Source organism: Aphis gossypii, chromosome 2 (genome assembly GCF_020184175.1).
Source record: "Aphis gossypii isolate Hap1 chromosome 2, ASM2018417v2, whole genome shotgun sequence".
Lineage (NCBI taxonomy): Eukaryota > Metazoa > Arthropoda > Insecta > Hemiptera > Aphididae > Aphis > Aphis gossypii.
Window position 1 is genome coordinate 40,307,199 of NC_065531.1, and position 26,595 is coordinate 40,333,793.

Genomic DNA, 26,595 nt, shown 5'->3' on the forward strand with positions numbered 1-26,595 from the left:
CTGATTCACATGTCTTGTCTTCATTCTCTGTATTAACTCCGTACACGGTGTCACGGATTCCCTTTCGCCTAAACCGCTCTACATATGTTGTCCACGTTGCCTGGACTTCGCGAATTAGCGATCGAAGTGGTTACTGAATACTGATCTCAATTTCCGAAGTTGCTGTATAATTCGTCTAAGACTAAGTGCTCTGAATATTAGTCAATGAAAAAACCTGCACGTTTTTTTTTTCTGAAGTCTGAATTTAAGTGTGATGGACGACGAAATAATAGATGTGATCACCGAATGTAGTTTCGATTATTTGGAATCCCTTTATGAACCGTGGAACAAGATCAACTCGGCGTAAGCAATAATTGCGATCTCATGGTCGTCTAAAAAATCTTAATAATTTATTAGTAATGAGGTAATGTGAATGGTTTGTCCCTAGGTCATATAACCCTATTAGTCCTCAATGGTTGATTCAACTGGCAGATGATTGGAACTCTGAACATGTAAGTGTTCATATGTGGGTGTAATTTTTATTAGACTTAACATGGTGTTCTACATTGTTTATAATTCTATATTGTAGAATGTACGTAAAGATGATTCAAGAAAATTGAAGAAACGTCTGTCTGAAGACGTCTGTGATGAATCCAAATACCGCGAAATACTCAATAAATATAAAGAAAATGATGTATTTGTTCTACCAAATGGTGAAGAAATAGTAAGGGTTCGTAATGATTCTAGCTCTGAATCAGAAATCGATATTATGGATGGTGAAACAAATAATAACAATATTGAGGATTGGCAGTCTGTTGTATCACATGGTTTCACAAGAGATATTGAGCACATACCAGCACCCACCCAAGAAAGACATCTAGATAGTAATATTATAACTGCAGATGAAAGATATTATCATCCTAACTTATTTGGAAAAAAAGATGATAAAAAATATTTAAAAGTAATTCAATAATCTAATAATTTATTTCTATTGTAAAGTTGTTTTATTTCCTTTTATTAAATGCAATTTATATTATTTTATATAGGTGAGAAACACTATATTAGAATTATGGAAAATAAATAAGCCATGTTATGTATCAAAATCATTTGCTAAACAAAAAATGAAAAAATGTGGTTCAGCAAAAGAAATTGGTCAGGTTCATTCATATCTTGAACATAGAGGGTACATTAATTTTGGTTGTGGTAAGTAATTGTTCATAGTACATTACAATTTTTATTTTAAAATTATTTTGTTTTTAGATGAATGCAAGTATAATAAAAATATTAAAAAAGAATTAGTTAATGCTAGAATATTGAAAACTCAATATAATTTGAAGCCACCTAAACTTCATGGGAAAAATAAGCCTTTTAAAAAAGTAAGTAATTTTAATATTTTTATAAGTAATAACTCTTTCTTATGATTTTAGTATGTACTTAAATTGAATGTACCAAAATATACAAATTGATTATTTGTTATTCTTATTTATGAAAAAAAAGTATTGCTTCTTTTTTAATAATGATAATATTTAATATATTATGTTTCAGGTAAAGGCAATGGGTGGTTACACAATATGCCATGATAAAACTTCATCCCAATGGGAGCATAACTATTCAGTTCCCAAACAAAACAAACGTTAATTAAAATACTGATTTTATAAAAAGCATTTTGGCTGTGAATGGGTTACATTTTGGTAATTATTTCATTTACTTTAAATATGTGTTTGTTTTTTTTTTTAAGAAATGATCAAGGCTATCTAATGCAAAAATAATTTTTATTAATTATTAGTATATGTTAAACATATAATATACACTAAATGTAAATTGAATAAATATCAAAAATAGTAACCCATGTTCTAAACTTAAATTGTAAATAGCTTATAAATTATAACTTATTTAATATGATTGCTATAATCATTGACTATTTTTTTATTGTTATACCATTTTTAAGCTAAATATTTACACACTGATATGCTATAAGATAACTGATTGTATTAACGTATATTTATGTAATGATTATTATTGAATATTGCATATATTAATTATAAAATATGAATTTGGTATATTATTGAGTTAAAAAACTACTATTTTTATTTAGTAAATGTAGTTTTTAACTATGTTTTATATAACAATAAAAAACTGAATTTTTTTATAATGCGTAATGTATATGTATTACATTTAATATTAATGCGTTTCTGTAAATAAAGTTTTTTTTTATCTTACATTAATTGTTTTATGGAAACCATAACCAGTTAATTTAATACCAGCCATTTGAAAAACAAGAAAATCATGTGTATAGTAGAATAAAACTAATTTTCTATATCAAATACTTATTACTTTGTGAGGATCTACTTAAAGTAGACTACTTCTATAGTTAAAAACAAAAATTTATCATTTAAAAATCTAGTTTTGAGTAGATGGTAATTTTAGATTATTTCAAGTTAAAACATTTTATACATTCGACAAAATTATTAACAATGTTTAATACTACAATATTCATCTATTGTATCATTGAATTAAAAGCTTTTATTGGACCTAATAGATGGCAATGGAAAACTATGGAGTACGCATTTATTGTTTTAAGAACACATCACTCTGCATGTATAGTTTCTCTCTTACATGTATAAAACAGCAAATTTGTTATTAGCTTTAAGCTTTGAATTAGAGAACATTTTCGATTTATCTACAATCAGATTTAAAAGTGAGAACGTCATAGGCGCAATTAGGTGGGGGTTCTTAGCCCCCTCAAATATTATTATTTCAGATATTATCAATGTGCACATTCCACAAACAAAATATACACGCATTATATTTATTCTAGCCCCTCCAAAAAATTGACCCTAGTTGCGCCCATGACAAAATATATTTTTATACCTGTATATATTTATATATTTTGTCATGGTTGCGCCTATCGCCTATGGAGAATGTTATCTAAAGCATCTTATAAGCTTTTATTAATATAATTTCAAAGCGATGATGGAATTTTTTTAATTCATTAATTATTACTTATTAGCTTAGCTATATTCCCGTATAGGCATATATTGCCTATGCCCTATTAGTTATGTTATAAAATGTAATAATATTGATGTATAATATACACTATGCTGTTGATGTTGGTAGAGTCGTAAAAATATGGTTAGGTATAAATTTGTATAAATAATGATTTTATAAATCGTTGGATTTAGGTATTGAGTTGATAAATAAAAAAATTTAACAAGAAAAAATATGAAAAATTCAAAAACCATTCTTATTTTTAACACAATTTGCGTTTTAAAAAGGGATTTTTTTTACAAAATTATATATGAATTGGTAACACTCATAAAATTATCAACGTTGATTTTACTTATCATAATAATGTAATTATTATTTTGTATTATTCATCAAAACTTTCTAAATGTTTTTGTATAATCTTAAATCTATAATTCACAATTTTCAACTTACTGCACTGACAATTTTTAATATTTTTTTTTATTGAGAAACGACTTACCTTCACATTTTTTTTCTTCAAACTATTTTGTTAATTTGTAACTCAATGAAATTGGACTACTGAGGTAAGTCGATCAAATTTATGTTTCAATTTAATTATTTATTATTTGATAACTTTTTCATCTTTACTCTATTGTTTTTTTAACAATTTTTCAAGATAAATTCTATTATAGAATGGACCAAGAAGACTTTACCGCTGATCTGTGTGCTGAACAGATTGGCAAATTATTTCAATTTCAGGATCTTACTGGTATTGAAAGTTTGCCTACATGTCGAGATGTACTACAGAGACATCATTGGGATATAGAATCTGCAGTTCAAGATCAGTTAAACCTAAGAGAAGGTCGCCCATCTGTATTTGCTGGTACATCAGAAACATCATCTGCTCCTACAGTTTTAGTGGATCCGACTAGGCAACAAATATTTAACCCAGAAAATTCTGGAACTGGAAATTTTTTATCATTTGTATTAGATTACATACTGAGAACATTTTACAACACATTTGTATCAGTGGTACGATTTACTTGGAGCTTAGTTTGGCCAGAACCTCGACCTCCAATTACAGACCCTGTAGCTGATGTTGGAAGATTTATTCAAAACTATGAGTCTACATATGGAAATGAACATCCAGTTTTTTATAGAGGATCATATAGGCAAGCATTAAATGATGCTAAACAAGAATTAAGATTTCTTGTTATTTATTTACATCAAAATGATCAATCCGATTGTTCTAATTTCTGTTCAACTGTATTGCCAAATAGCAATGTTATTTCTTTCCTAAATGAAAGCAACATATTATTTTGGGCTTGTGAACAAGATTTGAATGAAGGTAATAGAGTTGCTACTGCTCTCCAGGCCAACGTGTATCCTTATGTGGCTGTTGTTGTATTGAGAGAAAGCCGAATGACCCTAGTTGGGAGAATGGAAGGGCCTGTGTCACCTGAAGAATTTATAAGGAGATTGCGATCAGTATTTGAAGCTAATGAAGCATATCTCATAGCTGCTCGTGCTGAAAGGATTGAACGTAGTTTTAATCAATCTCTACGTGAACAGCAGGACCGAGCATATTTAGAATCATTGCGTGCAGATGAAGAAAAAGAGCAGATTAAAAGAGAAAAAGAGAATAAAGAACAAGAACAACGTTTACAACAAGTGAGGTTAGAAGAAATTGAACAAGCACATAAAGATGAACTGAAAAAACAGAAAGAGGAAATGTTGGCTAGTATTCCACCAGAACCATCTTTAGAAGAACCAGGATCATTGACAATTGTATTTATCATGCCTGGTGGTGTAAGAATAGAAAGGAGATTTTCAGAGATATCTCCTTTAGCTGATGTTTTAAATTTTGTATTTTGTCATCCAAGTTCACCAGATGTTTTTGAAGTGGCCACTAATTTTCCAAAACGAGTTTTGAATGTTGAAGACCGAAATAAAACACTTAAACAAGCAGGCTTACAAAAAAGAGAGGTTCTCTTTATAAACGATTTAGATTCGTGAATAAATAATATATTTATATAATTTATTAAAAAGTACCTATAAATGTGAGGAATCATAATTCTAAATATAATGTAAAAATTACATTGGTACATGTATAATGGTGTTTTTAATTTAAAAATGTTTAATTGAAAGTTGAGGATGTAGAGCCAATTACCAATTAATTATTATAATATAATATATATTATTTACATATATATTTTTTTTTACTTTTACTCGTTACTTCAAAAAACTTTGTTTTAACTTCTATTTGATCGTGTGGTCAATATATTTTGCACATATAGAAACTGCATTATTTTAATATCTTCTTTAATGTGTGATAAATTATAATAAATGGTTTTGTTTTTGATTTTGTGATTCAATTTATTTTTTTCATATTCTATCAACTATTATTGATTTATTTCAAATCTTTGAATTCAGATTTTATTCAAATAAAATTACAACCATATATTATTATGGATTAATATACTATTTATAATACTAAGAATATTAAATTTCCACTAAAGTGATAACAATTTAATTAAAATATAAATCTACAAAGATATTTTGTAAAGTATATTTTTATTAAAATATAAATTGTATCAATATAGTTAAATATACTATGTTATTGAGCATGGACAATAGAAATATTAAATAAAGTTGTTGACTTTTGAATTGTAAAATTCTTTCATATTATTTATAACACTGATAATGTAACTATAAATATTTTTAAAACATGAGTGTGTTCATCACTTTTTAAATATTAAAACTTTAAACAAAATACCTATAATTTTAAATTGATACTTTAATGACACCAAAATTTGTCTGTCTTACAAGGATCTAACATCACGCGATACTTTGATCCCAATTATTTTCAATTTACTATAACTTAGTAACTATCAAAAGTTAATTATATCATTCATCTTTACTATTATAGTTACTAACCTCAACTATAGTCTATCCCTCTGGTAACTCCGTGAAGTGTAATAATCAATACTTAGTTTACCTTCTGCTTTATGGACTAACAAATAATTTTATAATTAATATGTAACAACCAATAATTAGTCTACTAAATTTACACATACAAACTTACACTGCTAACACAGGTATTTAGTATTTGTGTATATGGATATTATAATATATTAATGGGATAATCCATTCAACACTTAATTTCAAAAAATACTAATGTTTTTGTAAATATAAATTTTAAAATATTTTAAATCATTTAAACAAACATTTTTGGAAAACTTTATATTTTATACTATATTTTATTGCTATAATTTATAAGATGTTTGATTTTTTTAATAATAGCATGCATTTTTAATTATGAAGTAGAATATTATTTGAAGTATTTCAATCTGTCAAAATCAAATTTTAGACAAGTAATTATCAGTAACTACTTAGAGTATTTAAATATTGATACAGGGTTTCTTTGTACCACTACTTTGTACTACTATTCATTAAAATTATAAAATATTTTTCAAAGGTATAACTTATAGTATTCATACCTTTAAATTAATTAACTACTTTTCCAAAATTTGATTTTCATATATTGAAGTGACAAAAAATACTTTACTTTTAAAATATAAAATTAAAAATGTCTGTTGTCATTAAAATAACAAAAAAAAAAAATATAATAAATTATTTTAATAAAATGTTTTAACGACCTAGTCATGTGATAAAAATATAGTAAAAATGTCTATAGTTTTATATGATGAGTATTAAATTAATCACTTGATATAGTACTTATTATCAATAAATCATCAATTAGCATATTATCAAAAATTCATAGTTTTGCGGGCGGATACAATGGTGCTAAACGGAGGGGGGGGGCAATTTGTTAGTCATCAACTATACAAATGGAATATATGATATTTTTCTGTGAAATGGGGAGGGCAATTCCCCCCCCCCACTTGTAAAGTTTAAGTAATTGACAATTTTTTATAAAAATTTTAACTAGGTTATCATCAGAATAAAAAATATATTTACTCTAAGTTAATAAGTAACTATATAGCTATGGATAATTATTGGTTCCATAACAAATACTTTAATTCCTTCATATAAACATTAAATAGAAAAATAAAACATACAATAAAAATAGTTCTTTTTAATTTTGAGTTGAACTTTCTAATTGTATAATAGTTCCCTGAATAAAATATTTAAAAAAAAAAAACAAAAAAATTACATACATAACTTCTATACACATTTAACCCCCACATGCTTACCAAAAATAAGAAACAAATGGCAACTATTTTAAATAAATATTATTGTTATGGTTTTAATATACATTATACTGTTTTGGCATTTTGTAGTACCTATGACTAGATGAAACAAATTTTGGAAAACAACCAACCATAAAAAAAAATATAATAAAAAAAAATTTTAATGGTAAGTAGCACCCTGAATAGAAATTTTATTTTCTATCAAAAAGCTTTAGTTTTGACCTTACAGCTCCTTCACAAACTAAAATACGTTTGCCACAGACATTTGGACTAGTAGTGTTTGTTGCTCGTCGTAAGACTCCAGATACAAGACCTGATCGTCTTGGTCGTATGGAAGGTTGTGTCTCCCGTTGACTCTGTTTTTCCTCAAAATACTCAACAATTTTACTTATATGTCTAGTTTTCTGAAATAAATATTATTATGTAATAAAAAATATTATTATTATTATTTATTAAATTACTTGATGGTTTTCCCATTCATTACATGCTGATAGGTCTTCTGAGCTATGATGCGTATTATTATGTAGAAAACAATAACCACCAGGTCTAAGATGGTGCTCATCACCAGTGGAGTCAAGGAACAATGATGATGTAGCCGAACCAGATGACAATGTCACGGATGAAGCATTCGTTGCATGTTGGCATTCAAGTCCTGCCAAAATGTTGTTCATTAATATTGATCTTGCTTTCGTTTGCTACCCACACAGCAAGAAAATAATCGAGCACATAAAACTGTTTTTTAAATGTATCTTAATATTCTTAACATTAGAATCATTTAAAGTAAAAAATAAAAAATAATTTATAAAATATCTATACCTGGTAAACAAAAGTCATCACAAACACTACTGTAGAAACCGGATTCGCATGAGCCTCTCCGTTTAAGATTTGCTACACCAGAGTTGACAGGAATAGTGAGATCGGTCCAACAAGAATCAACTGTTACAGTAGGAAATGTTTTAGTAGTATTTTCTATATTTGTTAATGACATCCACCGTCTTCCACTAGCTCTAGACATTAGTGGAGATGTTGGTAAGGATGTAGAGCGACATTTTTTTGAGGACTTATCAATGTTTCTAAGTTTTCCTTTAGGTGTAGATGAATCAGCAATAAGTGTACCACCACTTGATACACTTAAAGAACACCGTCTATCAAGTTCTACAAATCCAGGTGATGGTAGTTCACAGCACGATGAAAATAAATCTGAACCATTTGTAGAAGCAAGTATCTTTCGAACACCTTGAAACTTAGCATCCAATTTATGAAAGGGATTGGATTTGGACGGGCAAGGCTTGTAATGAGGATCTTGACGACACATACTTTCACCAACATAACGTAACGGTTGAACAAAATGACAACGCGCTTTATCTGATGGAGCCGTATGAGCTGGAAAAGCCAATATACCTTCATCTTCTGACAATGATCTACTATGACACACTAAATCAAACATAAAATATTAAAATTAAGAATTGATTTACATTGTATTGTTATAAATTATATTAAGTAAAAACTTTACATTTTAAGTATAAATGGACACAATATAACACTTAATTTTATGAAAATTCGGGTAAATAATACATTTATAATTACATTTTTTGTGATTATTTTCTTCAAGTCCATTATTCTGTAGCAGGAACTCTTCACTTCGTGCTTCCACCATCGCTGTTGAGCAAGGATTTGACCGAGTTGTAACAACTGGACATCTTCGTGACCCAGATAAATTTGAACTTACAGAAAGTGGAAAAGCAATTGCTTCTTCTAGTTGTTGAACAATCTCTTTAAATGTTGGGCGTGACTTAGCATCCAACTTTAGGAAACATAAAATTCAATAATTAAATATACAATATATAACACATACAAATATAGTTGAAAAACAATCTTACATGGCAGCAAGAAAATGCTAATTTAAGAAACATAGTTGGCGGAGGGCAAGATGAACATAATTCAACAAAAGCTATATAATCCAGGCCAAAATTTTGTGTTCTAGGTAAAATATCTGGATCAGCTTTCACTCTAGCAATGATTTCACATAACACAATTCCATAACTAAAAACATCACTGCTTTCATTATATACGTTGCCTTTAACACATTCTGGTGACATCCACCAAGGTGATCCAACTTGCTGTAACCTTTGTCCTTTCCTAATAAATAAACAAAAATGAATTATTTAGAAAACAATTACGTCATATTAAGATTTATGGACATATTAATGAACAAGATGTTAAAAAATAATCATGGTTAAATGGCAAGTACAATAACTTATTTTAAATTCTAGAAAAATTTTATAATACATAAATCTTAAATATAATGTATAAACATATGAATTACATTGTATAAAATCGGTATATATTACATATTTTTTTCACAAAAATTAAGAAATTTAATTAACATTTCTATATTTTTTATTTTTTAGTATAAATAATAAAAGATATTTTGTTGAAATTCAAAAACTTTTGGTCTTTGATAATTATTAATTTATGTATTATCTTAAATACCTAATAATATTAAATACTTTCATGTTATTTTCGTCTACATTCATGATCATGATTAGAAAATTACCAAATTAAACTTCTAAGATCTTAAAATACACTACATTACACAAAAATTAACATTTAATCATAATATATTAATCTGACATTTTTCTTTAATATTGGTTTTTTATAATAAGATTTCAGAATTTTTTTATCTTACATGAAAATACAATTTTGGATATTTTTACATTATATATTAATGTCACGGTATAATCATATTTTATAAATAAAATGATGTATAAAAGAATTTTAATGAAAACTAAAATTAATATAACTCACTTTGGTATTTTTGCAGCTAGTCCAAAATCGGCTACAACAGCAGTCAGATCTTTAGTTGATTCATTTTTTTTAATTAAAACATTCTAAAATTGTTAAATAGTTTAATAGCATCATATTGATAAACTTTAAATAACATTAATATTAAACAATAATTTTATTAGGTTTAAATGAAGTTCAGAATTTATAATTTAGTCAGAATAAGTTTATATTTACTTTAGAAGTTAAATCACGGTGAAATATGTCTCTTGAATGAAGATACTTCATACCCCTTGCAATATCAAGACTTATTTTCATTCTTACTTTAAATGATAGTTCAATATCAGACTCAAGTAATTGTTCCAAACTTCCACCATTGATATACTAATAAATAAAATGTATTATTAAAAAGATCTGAAGTACTTTAACATATTGAATATTATAAACAAATATACAAAATGGTAGAATTATAATTACCTCAGTTAATGCGTGGAGTTGTCCTTTATATACACAAGCGCCTTCAAATCTAAAATAGAAATTAAAAAAAAAAATTGTCCTAAATGTATATATTTTTAATTTTTACATAAATATTTTTTAATGAAAATTTTCAGAATTAAAGTAGGGACTATTTTAATGTTTCAATTATATATTTGCATCTATGTAATTAATAACAACAAAATATAAATTAACTAATTGAATTATTAATACATTTTCCCTAGAAGTATTAACCATATTAATCTTATTTATTTTCATACCCAAGTATGTTAGGATGTGAAAGTTTGTTCATAAGTTGCACTTCTTTTAGCATATTGAATCGATTAGATTGTTTTATATTCATTTTGAGTACCATAACTTTTCCAGTAGTTCGGTGAATAACACGGTATACTTCAGAGAAGAAACCTTCACCAATACGTTCACTAACAAAATCATCTAGATTTGTTAGTGAACGCACGGCATGCTTAAGAGCACAACAAGAGTTGCCTTTTAATCGACATCCTTCTTTAAGTTGAAACTCAGCCTTCTCTTCCATAGTAGTCACGTAATTTGTCATAACAATTTGATAACCTGAAAAATTAAAAAAAAAAATGAGTTATTTTAAATTAAATAATATTTATAATGGAAACTACTGGAAAAAGCTGTTAGATTAAAATAATGGTAAATGCAGCATTGCACTATACAAATAACAAGAAACTGAAATTAAAATACAACTTACAAAAAAAAACGATTGATAAAAATTGTTTAATAGAATGTTCATTAACAACTACTTTTAATCGTCAAACAAGCCTATAACGTACTAACAAGAAAGTATTTTTTGCTGATAACAAAACCAAATTTATAGAAGATAATTGGAACAATAATTAACTGTAAACTAATAAATGTTTTTAAAAATATATTTTATAATATATACAATTGTCATATTAAAGGATAGTTTTTATTTATTACTTAACTTCTACAATAAAAATAAAGTGTACTTATATAATATTTGTTCGTAGAATTGAGATTAATATTTTTCAATATTTTTTTTGGTAACAATAAGATAATATGAATATGTTAGTGGTATAAATAAGCAATAGCTTAAATTTAATCTAAATATGATTTGAAAATGCCATTGTATTTGTATATATACATAATCATATTTTTGAACTACAAATTTCAATTTCAATCTCGTTAGGCCCGTTTCACATGGACGCGTATCGTACGCGCGCGTTTTTAGTTTACATTGATCAGTTCAAATGCGTCAATCTGAGGAAGGCACGTTTTGCTCGACTATATGATGTGTATGAACTTAAACAATATAAACTAAAAACGCAGGCGTAGGATACGCGTCTGTGTGAAATGGGACTAATTCTTTGTATTTTCTCAAAATTTTAACTTTAAATTGCTATTAATAAAAATTATACATTTTTAAAATTTTGAAGTGCAAAATAATTTGCGAATTTTGTTAACATTCTTCAAGAGCTTAAAATAAAATATTGTTGAGAATATACTTATAATACTTGATTATTATTTGTTAATAAATCACTTATGCAAAATCTTATATACGTTTTAAGCTTCTTAGACCTCAAAACAAAAATTGTATCATAAATAAATAAAAAAGAGTAAAAAATTTAAAATAACTATAAATAGCACAAAAAGAACCAAAATATTTTGTATCTAGTAAATTTTAAAATAAATGTTTTTATTGAATATGTTTAGTCTCTCTAATGTTATTCATTTTAGAATAATAACAAAAAAAGGCAAAATAATTTTTGGTAAAAACTGGATTTATGTAAAAATTCTTGTTCTTATTTTAAAGTAATACCTAACTAAATACAGTGGAGTCTCAATAACTCAAATTTCAAGGGAGGCAAAAATTAATTCGACTTACGTATTTTTCGAATTATAAACATTGCATTTAGTGAATAGGATTTCAATAGGGACGAAAAAAAATTTGAGTTATCAACTCTACTAAACAAGATTAATTATTTTTTACTAGTCTAAAAAAAAGTTATGCAAGGCAAAAAAAAATTTTAAACTATCATTGTAAGATTTATACATTCATAATTCAGTCCAGAAATTTAAATTTAGTATGTTATATTTTAATACAGATTTATTAGTTTTAAAACTTATAGGAATAAGCTATATTAGTTTTATTGAACAAAATACCAAAGTTCTTGTAAGAAGTAAAATAAAGAAATGTACAGACATGTACATATACATACCTATATACCTAATATTTAAATATTTATTAAAAAGTATGCAACAAAAACTACTAGAGTAAACATCTCACTTCAGATAAGAGTTGAGTCCCACTAAGTTAAGTAAATATTATATTATATTTGTATCTAAAAATAATATTTTTAATATATTATAATACTAAAACTAAATTAATTTGATAAATTAGTTGGTAAATTTGAAAAAAAATATTTTATACTTAAAATATAACTAATTATAAATTTAAAGTGATAAGATAAACATGCATTGTAGCAAAAATTACAAAAACTTGTAGATTGTTATTTGATATTTAAACAAGTGATAACTCTAAAGAGTTTCAAAAACAAATTATAAATGTTGTGAAATTTCTAGGTACCTATCTAATTTATTAAAAACAACACTACAATAATTTATTAACATAAATTATTTTTTAAATATTATTTAATAGTTGGTAAACATTAACTGTAGAAAATAAAACGAAATGATAATAATATACATTTAAATTAAATTAAATGTTTAAGTTAAATATTAATGAATTGTATTTTGAGAAGGTAATGTGAGTTTTTATTTTGATTACAAATATAATTTACTTTACATCAAGGATTTTTTGTTTACAAATTTAACTATAACACATTTGAATATCAGGTTGATAGTGTGATTATAAATGTATTTTCTTACAAAATAACAAAATATTTTATAAAAAGAATAGAATGACTCATTTTATTTAAAAATAGAGGTTCTTAGCAAGTATGAAGTAACATTAATATCAATGACTTCCTCTAAATTAAACACAACAATATTTAATTCATTGTCATGAATTGAGTATCTGATAAATAATATTCACAATACTTGCAATTAAAAAGTTTCAACTATATTTGAAGTATTGGATATTGATTAGATATGTATCTACTTAACTACTAATATACATTTGCCAATCATATCTTTATCATTAATGTTTTTGTTTATATTGATGAAGAGTGGTTATTAAATTTCAATGGGTAAATTGTTCTGTATTAAAAATAAGTAATAGACTTACTGGATTTTCTATCGATTCCACATCCATTCTAGGAATTTTGATCAATTTGTAATGCCAACTAAGTAGAGTAATTGTGCTTAAGTCAAATTAAATAGTACAATTAATAATAAACACTCATGCAAATCGATTAATTATTAAATGTCACTCAATTGTCTGAACTAATGATAGAAAAAAAGGAAAAACTATGCAAACGAATAATGTAGAATGTATATGTAAACTGCGGAACACGAAAAATGACAAATTAATGAAAATTGCCTAGAAAATCAGATAAGAATTAATTAAATCTCATTTCTCATAACTTGTTAAATTTTTTACGCATACACACTTTTCAATACTTCATTCATGTCAACATTGCAGTGTGGCCAATGTTGCCGGACGTAAACTTGTCACAAGCTTTCCCTTTTTTCGTGAATCGAAATTCACTATTAGCTTATTCAGACTTCAGAGAAAATCACAAGAATCAATCTCATTTCTGAAATCATTTCAGAAATTTGAGATTTCGAGATCGGACATCGATCGTCATGGCAGACACTAGTTTAGATCATCAATCGCGCCTCTGGGGCTCATAAACCCTAGATCGAATCCTAAAGAATAAGCAACCCGTCCCCTCGTTGACTATACATTATATGTGCGTCGTTGAATTATAATCCATTCTATTCATATTATAAATGCTAAATACTATAAATTAATATTCTGATATAAAAAATATGGTTTACAGAATTTTTATTTGGAACTAATTTTCATCTGAAGACAATAATATATTATATTAAATCCGTAATTTCCTGAATTCCGCCAGCCGTGTCGTGCAATAGATAGTGTATAATCATAAAGAAAACAATTAGGGGCGGGAATAATACCTGTTCACCCACACTGTAGTTGCCCGGAGATTAATGTTTTCCAAAAAAATGTATCGAATGTAGAAGAAAATGGACGGAGGCAATAATAATAATGTTGGAGTTAGTTAACGTTTTTAAGACTATAGTGAATTTTTGTATTTTATACCATCGTATCGATTTTGAGATAAGTTTTTTAACAGTCGTCGATATTTCGACTATTTACGGTACTTAAGTTTTAATCTCGAATGCCGTGTGTCCTGGTCGAGTTTATGATAGGGACCCGTGAATAAAAAGTCTTGTTGTTTTGATAATATTATTATTTTATTATTATCTATCTATCTATAAAATAGTTATTAGTTATTCGTATTCGACTATTATGTTTATTAGTATTTAGTAGTGGTATTGTAAGACGTGAACAAACAGTTTTAGAATAATTTATCGTATCATGGAATTAGCTTTAGTACAGTGATTTCCTAATGGATCCATTTAATTTATCACGATATGCGAATTTAACTGTTCAAAGGGTTCAACCACCTGAAGAAAAGCCACTGCCTAAGGCTATAGAAAATGAAGAAGAAGAAGAAGATGACTGTAGCGAAGACGATGATTTTAGTGGTAGTGAAGAAGATACAAATAAGACACCAGAAATTTCAAAAGCTTTAGATAATTCAGAAGTATCTGATATTCCTACAGAAGTTGATGAAGACAATGAAGTCAAATTAGATTCAGAACCCATAGAAAATGAATCAGAAAATGAGAGCAAAAATAATGAACAAACTGATGAAGAAATTGAAGCCAATTCTAAACGAAAATCTGGCGAGGAAGAAGATGATCAAACCGCGAAAAAAGCCAAAATGAATGAAGATAGTATGTACTTATATTATAGTTATTATATATTATAGTTTTTTATTAATGAAAATTATTATTTAGGAACCAGTGACGAAGATCCAGATAGTCAAACAACATCTGAAAAACGACCAACTAATATGAGAAGAAATATTCGTGAAGTGATGGACGAAACAAAATTAGATGAATCGACCTTGGCTGCACAGAGACAAGAAATGGAAAGATTACGACGAGTTCAAGAACAACAACGCATTATTAGAGATGTATGTAAAATAAATGGTTTATTATTTTTATTTTTTAGTTAAACTTTATTGAATCAATTATTTTTAAATTATCAGGTCCAAAAACAAATTGCAATCAACAGACAAAATACAAAAGCTCAGGATCGTGTTATGTCTTTGCTTCAAGGAGGAACTACATCATTAATTAAAAAAAATGCTGCACCGACTGAACCTCAAGTTCAACCAAAACCTAATACAATTGTTATATCTACTGATTCTGGTTCACCACAGATATTTAATAAAAAGATGTTAGAAATATTAAAAAATCAACCAGATGCTTCAAAAGAATGTAATGAAATTGATAAATTATCATCTCTAGCTTCAAAACTTGGAGATGTTAGTGAACCACACATGGTAACTCCTTCTGTTTCAATTGCTCCAATAAAACCAGCAAAAATAGCTGAAGTTGTAACTATAAGTAGTGAAAGTGAAGAAGAGGAAGTTGAACAAAAACCTCAAAGTTCAGATGATGATTGTATATTAATATCTGGCGACGAAGAAGAAGAAGATTTAGCTGATGATGATACACACAATAGTGGTATGCATACAAATGATGCTTATAATTTACCAGATGAAGCTGGACGAGTTCTTATAAATGTTGGCCATCCAGATAACGAGCCAGATGTTTTCTTAGCTCCTCAAATTGCACGTATTATTAAGCCTCATCAAATTGGAGGTGTACGATTTTTATATGATAATGTAGTTGAATCTCTTGAAAGGTTTAAATCTTCAAAAGGATTTGGGTGTATACTTGCCCATTCGATGGGATTAGGCAAAACACTTCAAGTAATTTATTTGTACTTTTATACTTTATAATTTCTTTAAGTATAGTTTTGCATTTATGATTATTTTAAATAATTCAAACGTTATTCTTTTAGGTTGTTTCATTTTGTGATGTTTTTTTAAGACATACGCCAGCAAAACATGTGTTATGTATTATGCCTATAAATACTTTACAAAATTGGATGGCTGAATTTAATATGTGGCTTCCACTACCTGATGATATTAAAAATTCTTCAGAAAAGACAATAAATAGTGGTGATATTATTTATAGACAGTTTCCTCTATTTGTTCTTAATGACTTTCATAAGACTATATCAGCACGAGGCAAAGTCATTGAAAGCTGGCGAATTGAAGGTGGTGTTTTACTAATGGGCTATGAGCTCTACAGACAATTAACTTCTAGGAAACCAAGAAAGAAACGAAATAAAAAACAAATTGATGATGATTTTTTTGATGAAAAAAATAAACCATTGCTTGATGGTAAACATTTAATTTGAATATGTGAATATGGTTAAATAATTTTTATGAAAACATTTTAATAATTTATTATTTAATTTAAATTTTTTAGAAATGAGAGATGCATTAGTGAAACCTGGACCAGATTTAGTGATTTGTGATGAAGGACATAGAATTAAAAATAGCCATGCTTCAACCTCACAATCTCTTAAAGAAATTGAAAGTCGTCGACGTATAGTATTAACAGGATATCCATTACAAAATAACTTATTAGAATATTGGTGTATGGTAGATTTTGTCCGTCCAAATTACTTGGGAACAAAAACTGAATTCAGTAACATGTTTGAAAGACCTATTCAAAATGGTCAATGTATTGACAGTACACCTCAAGATATTAGGTTGATGAGACATAGAGCGCATGTTCTACATTCTCTTTTAGAAGGGTTTGTTCAGCGAAGAAGTCATTCTGTATTAGAGAAAACATTACCACAAAAAGAAGAATTTGTGTTACTTGTTCGTATGACTCCATTACAAAGATTGCTATATGATCGATTCATGAATGAGGTTGTACGGAAAAAAGCTGTGCCTAATCCATTAAAAGCATTTGCTGTTTGCTGCAAAGTAAGTTATTTATAACAACAATAATTAACTTAAATGTTTTATTATTTTACATGTTTAGATCTGGAATCATCCTGACATTCTATACTATTTTTTGAAAAAACGTTCATTGGATGAAGCTGAATTTGATTTAGATCTTGAAGAAGCTAGTACACCATTGGGTACCCCTTTAGGACCTACCCCAGCTACTTCTCCTTCTGCTGCTTCTAAACGTTCTAGAAATCGATGGCCAAAAGGAGGAGGAATGAATCCCAATTCCAAAGAATTAAAAAACAATCCTAATCGCAAGGTAATTAATACAATTATACTAAATTATATCATTTATAAACACTTTTAGAAATAAATATAATTAAATTAGTTTTATGTCTAAAAAAAAAATGTTTTTTAAGAATTTCATCATTAGTTAAATTTAAATTCTAATGAAAAATTATTGTTTAATTATTATAAAAAAAATAAATAAAATAGATTATAGGTTAATTTCTGTCTAATCTCATCCCTTAACCTTACCACCACCATATACAATTATCAAACCACTAACAAATTAAAAATATATTGTCAACTATTAAAATTGTAATTGAAATATATTTTTTACCCCCAATTAGTATGTGTAATGTCTGTGAAATTCAAAATCATAATACTTCAACTTTGAAGGATTTTTGTTTGAAGTGCATATTTTATGTTTGACACAGTGGTGTAGCTAAAATTTTGATTTTGAGTGACTGATAATTATTTATATGAGGGAGACTTGTTCTAGTACCTTACAGTTTAATACTCTGATACCATGGATAATTCCTACTAATATATAAATGCCAAAGAACTCTGTTTGTAGTCTCTCGTTGTACATTTTTACAACAGCTCTAATATGTAGTGGTAATTGTACCTATATCAAATGTTAAACCATTATCTTCTTATTCTTTGGTGAAACTACTCTTTAAGAGTTTTGGTCGCCCCACTATTTTACACCATCTGTCCCTATCATGTGTTATCTCCCTCTAGTTTTTAATACCAATCCTTAACAGCTCTTCTGCTCCATCCAGCTATCTTTTTCTAGGTCTGCCTCGTGGTCTCTTCCCATTCAAGGACTGCTCTTAGTGGTTCATTTTCTCCTCGCCACATGATGTGTCCAAGCCATTGTATTCTCTGACCTTTAATAAAGTTGATTATTGTTTCAAATTCTAACATTTTCTGTAATTCTCTGTTGTATCTTCTTCACCATTCTCTTGTATGAGCATCTAATATTGGTCTACAAATTTTTCTCTAAACTCTATTTTCAAACGTTCTCAGTTTTTTTTCTGTTGTGGTAGTTGTTGTCTTGTGTAAGTCTCTCCAATAATGTCTTGATCATCTGCAAAACTGAAAAGCCTTACTGCTCTGTTATTGATTGACATGCCTCCTTCCTCAGTACGCTGCAATTCTGTAATTACTTTTTCTAAAGCTACGGTAAACAGGATTGAGGAAAAAGCATCTCCTTGTTTCAATCAGATCAAACCTGATTCAACTGAGAAGGGTGACGACACTATTATCCACCTTCACACGATGTTGAGTATTTTCCATGCATAGCGTTGTAAGTTGTATTAGCTATTGTAGGAAGCCAAATTCGAGTATTATTTTATACAAGCTGTTTTAATGTATACTATCATATGCTTTTTTTAAATCGATGAACAACTGTCACATATTCTGCCGATATTTGTATTTTTCTCAATGATCTGTGTCCTATAATTAATAGTTGATCTATTGTTGACTTTCCTCTTCTAAAACCGCATTGATAATTTCACATATATTCTTCCTATATGGTATGAGACGTTTTAATAGAATTCTAGCAAATATTTTGTACGCAGAGTTTAGTAACAATATACTTCTATAGTTGTCACACTGTTGCTTGTCCTCTTTTTTGGGTAACGGGACAATAATGGCTTCTTTTCACATAGCTAGTAATTGATCCTCATCCCTTATTTTGTTACATAATCTAAAAAGTGATTGATGCAGTATTTTACTCCTATACTTTATTAATTTAGCTGCTATGCCATCAGAACCTGGAGCTTTCCAATTCTTTAGCCCTGCAATTGCGTTTTTAAACTCTTCATGGTTTATTTTTTGAACTAAAGGCTCCGTTTCTTTAAATATTTGGGTATGATTGGGTTGTTTGGTGCTGTTTCATTTAGTAGATCAACAAAATAGTCTTTCCACCGTTCAACTTTATGAGCCCATTACTATTTGGTCATCTTGACCCTTAATGACCTTACATACCAGATTGAACTAATTGAAATGTTTTATTGTTCCGAAGAAATATCTTACTCTGCATTAACCATGGTTATTCTCTGTATTTTATAGTACATTGTTTATGAACTTTATTTTTTCTTGCTGTAAAAACTTTCTTGTAATTTTTCCACTCTGTTATGAAATGTTCTCGACTTAAACTATTATAATAATATATTATTAAAGTAATTTATTTTACTTTTACTACTACTGTAGATCAATATAACTTTTCAAAAAAGTATTACATTTATTGTATTATTAATTATATTATATTTTTTATTATTTATATAATTATATATTATATATATAAGAGTGGTATTATCAATTAAACACGAAGTATCAAAAATTACTTAGTTAATGAAGCTAAAATTTGGTAGGTAGGTAATATATAGTTAGAAGATGTTTACTAAGAGGTTTTGCAAAATTTAGCCCCTAAGGGAGTTAAAATAGTTAAAAGAGATAAAGATGGAAAACATTACTTTTCTGGTCAGGTTTATAAAATTGGTTAGAAGTGGCTTGTTTAAAAGTTGATCCCGTATACAAATTTCTATTTATACCATATTATTACACTTTAAAGTATGCTGTGTTCCTTAAATAAATTCAATTAATTGTTTGTAATAGAAAATAAAAGTAAAATTAGTTTGAATTACATTGGTCGGGAGTATGTGTATCTTTATTTCATTTATTTTGAAAAGAGAACAAAATAAGTCATCTCACCTGTAAAATTTGAATTTCTGGAGATGTTCCCTTTTCCAAATAACCCATTCAATTTAAATTTAATTTTTCTTTAAAATGAATATTAATTATTCTTAATTGATTTTAATATTAAGAATCTTAATTATAATAATGACTTATTTTATGGAAAGATTTTACTATTAAAACAAAACAGAAATTCATAATATTTCTTTGTTGTTAAACTATATTACCTAAAATATTATGTTTTAATAATAAATAAATTATTTAAAATTGTATTTATAAGCTTGATTTACTTTCTGAAGTAAGAAATATTTTTCCAAAACATTATATTGTTAACTTGTATCTCTTATTCAATGAATTTTTGTTTTAAATTAATTTCAGAGTACCAAAAAAGATCAAATGAAAACTCCAGCTGTAGCAACAGTTATGCCTAATACAAGTAATAATCAAATTATTGCTCCTACTACTCATAATCACAATACTTCAACTGTTTCTCAATCTATTCAATTAAATCAATATGATGATTTTTCTTCTCAACCACAACAATATGGAAGTCAGGGGAATTTCACCAATCAACAATTGAACAATTATAATCAAAACTATAATTCTTCTTATTGGAAAGAAGGTGGACATTTTTACCGAGGTAATTCAGAATTTTATCAACCTAATCGAGGTACAGAAACAAAAAGTCAATATCCATACCCTCAAGATCCTAGACTAGAAGTTGGAGAAATAAGAATGGTAAAAAGTGAGCCTAGTTATCAAAATTATGAAGAAACCAGTTTTAGTGGTTCAAATGATCAAAATATTTATCAAAGTCGTGGATTTAATCAAGATACTACACAAGGAACACAGGAATCTGAACAACCTATACCCAACCAAGGTTTTTCTCCAGATGTCCAAAAAGTGAATCAAGGTCATTTCCCAGCTTTGGGAATAAATCAAGAAATTATACCTTGTCAAAATATTTCAAATATTCCAGGACTGCAATCAGATAATACTGATCAAATGTCAATGTCAAAACAAAAACCAAAAAATGTTCGAAATCGAAAACCTACTATAACTAATAAACAAATTCAAAAAAATCAATCAATGATTGTAGCTAATTCAAGAGTACATATTGATAATAATTGTAACGATAATGATAACAACATAAAAAATCAACATGTAATATCTAATTCAAAAGAAGTATCATTTAGGGAAGCATTTAACCAAGGAAATAGCCAAGAAGTCCTTTCTAATAGCAATCAAGGATTGTTTACAAACAATCAAGATATTTTAACAAGTACTAATAAAGGAATATTTGGGAGCTCTTCAAGAAATAATGAAGATATTCAATTTAATAGTAACCATACATCTTTAACAGAAAGTAATAAAGGTATTTATGGAAGTGGCTTAATAAAACAGGGAAATGACAATAATACTGGTATGGCTATTAGTTTTGAGGGTATATTTGACAACAATCGAATTATGTCAAGCCAGCAGAAACCCAACTTAAATCATCAACGTGTACAAAATTCTATTTCAAGCAATATAAATTCACAGAATATTAATAACAGCTTGAGTAATAATCAAAGTACTTTGAACAATCAAACTATTCAAAATCAAGTAACTAATCATCAAATAATTGACAATCCAAGATTAATGAATAATAATCCTGTTAACCAAGGAGTTAATAACCAAAGAATGCTGTTGTGTGATGCTAATAATCAAAGTCAATTAACAAGCAGCCAAGGAGCTCAACATTCTCATTCAATGACTTTATCACACGAACATCAAGAAATCAATCAAACATTTGTGAATCAGCAGCAACAACAACTGCAACACCAACAGCAGCAGCAACAACAACAACAACAACAACAACAACAACAGCAGCAACAACAACAACAACAACAACAGCAGCAGCAACACCAACAACAACAGCAACACCATCATCAACATAATCAAGAACAACAACAGTATCAAAATGCAGATAATGTATTAACAAATAGTGGCCAGATTTCAATTAGAGAACAATTCTTGAACCCTGATAATTCAAGTAATAACTATAACAATTACATGTTAGAATCCAGTCAACATATAACTAATCAGAATCATAATTATGGAACTATGCTATCTGACTCTTCATTTCAAAATCCAAATATCTTGACTGATCAAATGTTACACGATCAAGAAATGTTGCTAGCTAATGATCAGGCAATGTTAAGTGTCCTCAACTCCACAACTGACGCTAATGAACAGGCTTTATTGTATAATGCTATGGTTGGCCAGCCTGATGGACAGAGTTTGCTTGGTCTTTTAGAGCCGCCAAACATGTTGAACAATCAAATTAATGAATATCAACCTGTGTATGGCCCATTGCCATCTAACATCAAACCTGGGTTACCTGGAGGTGCTAAAACAGATTCTGAATCTAATCAGTATTCAAGAGCAACAAATATACAACAAATCACTGGAAGAGGAGTTGGTTTAATGTCTGGAGCTCATAATCAAAATGAAATGAAGATGTATTCAGAACCTAATCATTTTAACATTTCAAATTCTAATGAATCCTACTCAAGATATTCAAATTATTCATCTATGTATCCTCCATACACTCCAAGTTCTAGTACTCCATTGGGTAGTATATCTGATATACTAGATAACATTCCTGGACCTGAACGTACATATCAACCACCTGAACGTAAAAATCCTGCACCTTGCACTATGACTAGCCAAGATGTTGTAAATCCATTACCACCATTTCGTTCGTTAGACAATAAAACTAAGTATGAATATGGTGGAACCGGCAATAATATAGACATTGATCAATCTCATGATGAGAAAAGTACTTCATTTTCTATAAGCAAAGAACCACGGTCTTTAGAAGATACAATGGATCCAAAAATATCAACACTAGAAGAAGGTGAAATTAAAAATCCTTCACTTTTAATAAAAAGTGGGAAAGAAGAACCAGGAATACCGTATGATTGGGTGAGTTATTACATAATTATCAATTTTCAATCTATTATAAATTATAATTTATAATATATAATAATCAAATGGTTTTCAGGCGAATGAATTATTTAATGATTATGTACCTGGTATGATTGAAGCGTCAGCAAAGATGTCATTGTTATTTGCTATCGTTGAAGAATCTGTTAGAATAGGTGATCGTGTTTTATTATTTAGTCAATCATTATTCACATTAGACTTAATAGAAGAATTTTTGCAACGAAATAAAATACCCGGAAAAGATGAAAATTGGTGTCGAAATTGTGATTATTATCGTAAGTGCAATATTGTTCATATTTTTATTTTATTTTATTATTAGTTTTAGTTAATTAAAAAATTAAAACAACTATTTCTAAGTATTTTATAAGAATATTTTAGATACATATTTTAATTTTGACCTATAATTATATTATTTAAATAATATTAAGATAATTAATGTCGAGTAATATTTATTATCATACTTATTCAATAGTTTCAAAATTAATAATTAATAATTCATTAATGTTAGGTCTTGATGGCAGTACCTCTGCATCTGAACGTGAAAAATTAATCAATGATTTCAACATCTGTAATACAGTGCATTTGTTTTTGGTATCAACACGTGCCGGATCATTGGGTATTAATCTTGTTGGAGCAAATAGAGTAATTGTGTTTGATGCATCATGGAATCCTTGTCATGATACTCAAGCTGTATGCAGGGTTTATCGATATGGTCAACAAAAACCATGTTTTGTCTACAGATTAGTAACAGATAATTGTTTAGAAAAAAAAATCTATGATAGGCAGATAAATAAACAGGTAATGGCAGATCGTGTTGTTGATGAATGCAATCCAGATGCCCATTTGTCTATCAAAGAAGTAACTAATTTATGTTGGGATGATGGAGAGTCAACACCAATCAAAGATTTTTCACCACTTAAAGATAGTTATAGTGATGTAGTTGTAAAATATATTGTTGAGAATCTCAGTTCTGTGTTAACCAAGGTAAATGTTACAAATTAACATTGAAATAGAATTCCTCAATCCAATTATTATTATCTTTGTCACTCACTCATATAACATACCCAACAAATTTGTTAAAAATCACTCTTTAATTATGTTTGAGTTAATAACTAATTAATGTCAACATGTTTTGGTTGTACTTTATACTAAAACCAAAGATAATAAATTGAGAATGAAGTTTTCTTTAAATTTAGTTTTATTATTGATTTTAAATTATGTTTTCTTATTTAATAAAATTTAGGAACCATTTCAACATGAATCATTGTTTGTGGACCGTAAAGACAAAAAGTTATCACAGGCAGAAAAAAGGTTAGCCAAAAGAAGTTATGAAATGGAGAAAAAAGCAAACACCAGACCAATGTATTCATATTATGGTCAAAATACTACATCTTCATTATATAGGTTAGAATTTAAATATTAAAATCTATATTGTTTGTATCGTCTTATTCCATGCAATTATTTTTTTTATATAGGAATCAAATGGGTAAACCAATGGCCAGTGTACGCCCAATGCAGTCAATGTCTAATCCATCATCAGTAATGGCTAGCAGAAATGCTCTAAACCGTAGATGGATACCAGCTGAAGTCTGGCAAAAACAAGGAATGAGTGCTCAAGAAATGACTTTACCACTGGGTAATTAATAATATTTTCTAAAACTGATCTACGTCAGTCAACTTCAACAGACCAACTCAGTATTTTTTGTTTCTAAAAACAATGTTTAATACTTAATTATATTTTTTAAGATGTTGTAATTCCAACAAATGCTGGTGATCGTGGTTCAATTGTACTGAAAGCTGGTCAAAAAGTGATGGTACTGAAAAGTCCTAAAGGAATTTATATGCAGTTGGAAAGTGGAAAAATAATCGCTATCCGTACATCAGCTAATAATAAACCCAATAACTCAACAATACCAAGCCAACCATTTATTCCACAACAACAATCTACTCATCTTTCTACAATGACATATAATAGGCCACAGCCACTAGAAAGTAGTTTTAATCCAGGACCCAAAAGTGGTTAGTAACTATAAAATACAACTTCTAATTGTATTTTATAAAATTAATGTGTTATTTTTCAGATGCTTCTATGCAACAATTACGAAACCGTTCAAATTTATTAAGGAATAATCCTAGCATTTCAATAACACCTAAAAATATACCACCAACATCAAGACCTATTCATTCTCCATCATATATGCCTTCACCTCAGTCGTCTGCTGCTGGTTCACAATCAACATCACCTGCCATACCATCGTCTTCATACCCTCCCAAATTACCATCTTCAATAACATTAACAAAATTTGACGGACCTCATAAATCATCTGAAATAGGTATACAGGCCGATTCAGCACCTAATTCATGTTATGGACCTAGATATCCACCAGAATATCCAAGATCATTTGATAAATATCCTGTTAGAAATGAATATCCCCCAAGATTGCCTCAATCTTACAATAATAATTATCCACCGCAATATCACCGTCCCCCTTCTTCGCAATAATACAATAAAAATTCATTGTTTTTATTTTAAGACTTAGTTTTATGTGTACATTCAATAATTTAAATGTATATAATTTATGTATATTATTTTTAGACATTTTATCCTAAACGAAATATGTTATTTTGTACAAATATTTTATAAAAAAATGAGAGAAAAAAAAAGAAAAAAAAATGTTTAAACTCGAGCAAAAATAACTTGTCAGTATTTTCCTAAACTATTTAAAATTTATACTTTGGATATTTAATACTATCAAGCATTTTTTTTTTTTTGCATGTTCCTGTTCTTAAAAATTATAATTATTAAAAATTATGTTTAAAACCATAAATTAATTTTTATAATTAATCAGTGTGAGTAGCAGAATAATAATTGATGATAGACTTATTAATATTTTAAATATGTTTATATTATTGTTTAGTTCATGTTTGTTGACATTGTTATACATCATTTTTTTTAAAATTATCAATCTAAGTTATTTAAAAAATATATTTATTATGTTTTCTATTTCAAAATTATACTACTTTAAATGAGCATATAAGTAATTATATACTAGATATATAGGTAAAATATAAGTGTGTTTAAAAAAAAAAATAGATAAAACTTAAATTAATACAATTTATGATGGTCATTGTTATTTAATTCCTTAAACAATAATCTT

The 26,595-nt window shown here is 27.7% G+C and overlaps 4 protein-coding genes across 6 annotated transcripts; 3 read left to right on the plus strand and 1 right to left on the minus strand.

Moving 5' to 3' along the window:
- Positions 1–3: 3 nt before the first annotated feature.
- Positions 4–1,713, plus strand: LOC114124609 (deubiquitinase MYSM1-like). The gene is made up of 6 exons (XM_027987911.2): positions 4–342; positions 428–491; positions 569–940; positions 1,026–1,182; positions 1,240–1,355; positions 1,525–1,713. Exons 1-6 carry the CDS (start codon positions 254–256, stop codon positions 1,615–1,617), a joined length of 891 nt encoding a protein of 296 aa, XP_027843712.2. The 5' UTR covers positions 4–253; the 3' UTR covers positions 1,618–1,713.
- A 1,644-nt stretch (positions 1,714–3,357) lies between these two features.
- On the plus strand, positions 3,358–5,305 carry LOC114124510 (FAS-associated factor 2). 2 transcript variants are annotated; one of them, XM_027987773.2, is made up of 2 exons: positions 3,358–3,527; positions 3,620–5,305. In XM_027987773.2, the coding sequence occupies exon 2, from the start codon at positions 3,637–3,639 to the stop codon at positions 4,957–4,959; it is 1,323 nt and encodes a 440-aa protein (XP_027843574.1). In that variant the 5' UTR covers positions 3,358–3,527; positions 3,620–3,636; the 3' UTR covers positions 4,960–5,305. The 2 variants fall into 2 exon arrangements, with proteins under 2 accessions (XP_027843574.1, XP_027843584.1); XM_027987783.2 differs by having other exon boundaries at positions 3,636–5,305.
- A 1,597-nt stretch (positions 5,306–6,902) lies between these two features.
- Positions 6,903–13,985, minus strand: LOC114124422 (rasGEF domain-containing serine/threonine-protein kinase X-like). Of its 2 annotated transcripts, XM_027987671.2 has the most exons (10): positions 13,672–13,980; positions 10,697–11,006; positions 10,419–10,467; positions 10,179–10,325; positions 9,966–10,048; positions 9,038–9,296; positions 8,745–8,961; positions 7,974–8,591; positions 7,619–7,809; positions 6,903–7,561 (listed from the first exon to the last, which is right to left on the minus strand). In XM_027987671.2, exons 2-10 carry the CDS (start codon positions 10,990–10,992, stop codon positions 7,349–7,351), a joined length of 2,073 nt encoding a protein of 690 aa, XP_027843472.2. In that variant the 5' UTR covers positions 10,993–11,006; positions 13,672–13,980; the 3' UTR covers positions 6,903–7,348. The 2 variants fall into 2 exon arrangements, with proteins under 2 accessions (XP_027843472.2, XP_027843480.2); XM_027987679.2 differs by lacking the exon at positions 6,903–7,561 and having other exon boundaries at positions 7,749–7,889; positions 13,672–13,985.
- A 569-nt stretch (positions 13,986–14,554) lies between these two features.
- Positions 14,555–26,554, plus strand: LOC114124576 (helicase ARIP4). Its single transcript, XM_027987871.2, has 13 exons — positions 14,555–15,374; positions 15,438–15,616; positions 15,692–16,420; positions 16,513–16,897; positions 16,986–17,494; positions 17,553–17,780; positions 20,825–23,416; positions 23,496–23,712; positions 23,946–24,421; positions 24,681–24,841; positions 24,913–25,073; positions 25,184–25,456; positions 25,519–26,554. Exons 1-13 carry the CDS (start codon positions 14,984–14,986, stop codon positions 25,938–25,940), a joined length of 6,723 nt encoding a protein of 2,240 aa, XP_027843672.2. The 5' UTR covers positions 14,555–14,983; the 3' UTR covers positions 25,941–26,554.
- Positions 26,555–26,595: the final 41 nt, after the last annotated feature.

Coding starts and splice junctions, on each gene's coding strand:
- LOC114124422 (XM_027987671.2), bottom strand. CDS start 10,992: ATGACAAATTACGTGACTACTATGGAAGAGAAGGCTGAGTTTCAACTT. Junction 10,468..10,696: donor TCACATCCTAACATACTTGG/GTATGAAAATAA, acceptor TTTCTATTTTAG/ATTTGAAGGCGCTTGTGTAT. Junction 10,326..10,418: donor AACTCCACGCATTAACTGAG/GTAATTATAATT, acceptor TTTATTTATTAG/TATATCAATGGTGGAAGTTT.
- LOC114124576 (XM_027987871.2), top strand. CDS start 14,984: ATGGATCCATTTAATTTATCACGATATGCGAATTTAACTGTTCAAAGG. Junction 16,898..16,985: donor AAATAAACCATTGCTTGATG/GTAAACATTTAA, acceptor TAAATTTTTTAG/AAATGAGAGATGCATTAGTG. Junction 17,495..17,552: donor CATTTGCTGTTTGCTGCAAA/GTAAGTTATTTA, acceptor TTACATGTTTAG/ATCTGGAATCATCCTGACAT.
- LOC114124510 (XM_027987773.2), top strand. CDS start 3,637: ATGGACCAAGAAGACTTTACCGCTGATCTGTGTGCTGAACAGATTGGC.
- LOC114124609 (XM_027987911.2), top strand. CDS start 254: ATGGACGACGAAATAATAGATGTGATCACCGAATGTAGTTTCGATTAT. Junction 492..568: donor ATGATTGGAACTCTGAACAT/GTAAGTGTTCAT, acceptor TCTATATTGTAG/AATGTACGTAAAGATGATTC. Junction 941..1,025: donor ATGATAAAAAATATTTAAAA/GTAATTCAATAA, acceptor TATTTTATATAG/GTGAGAAACACTATATTAGA.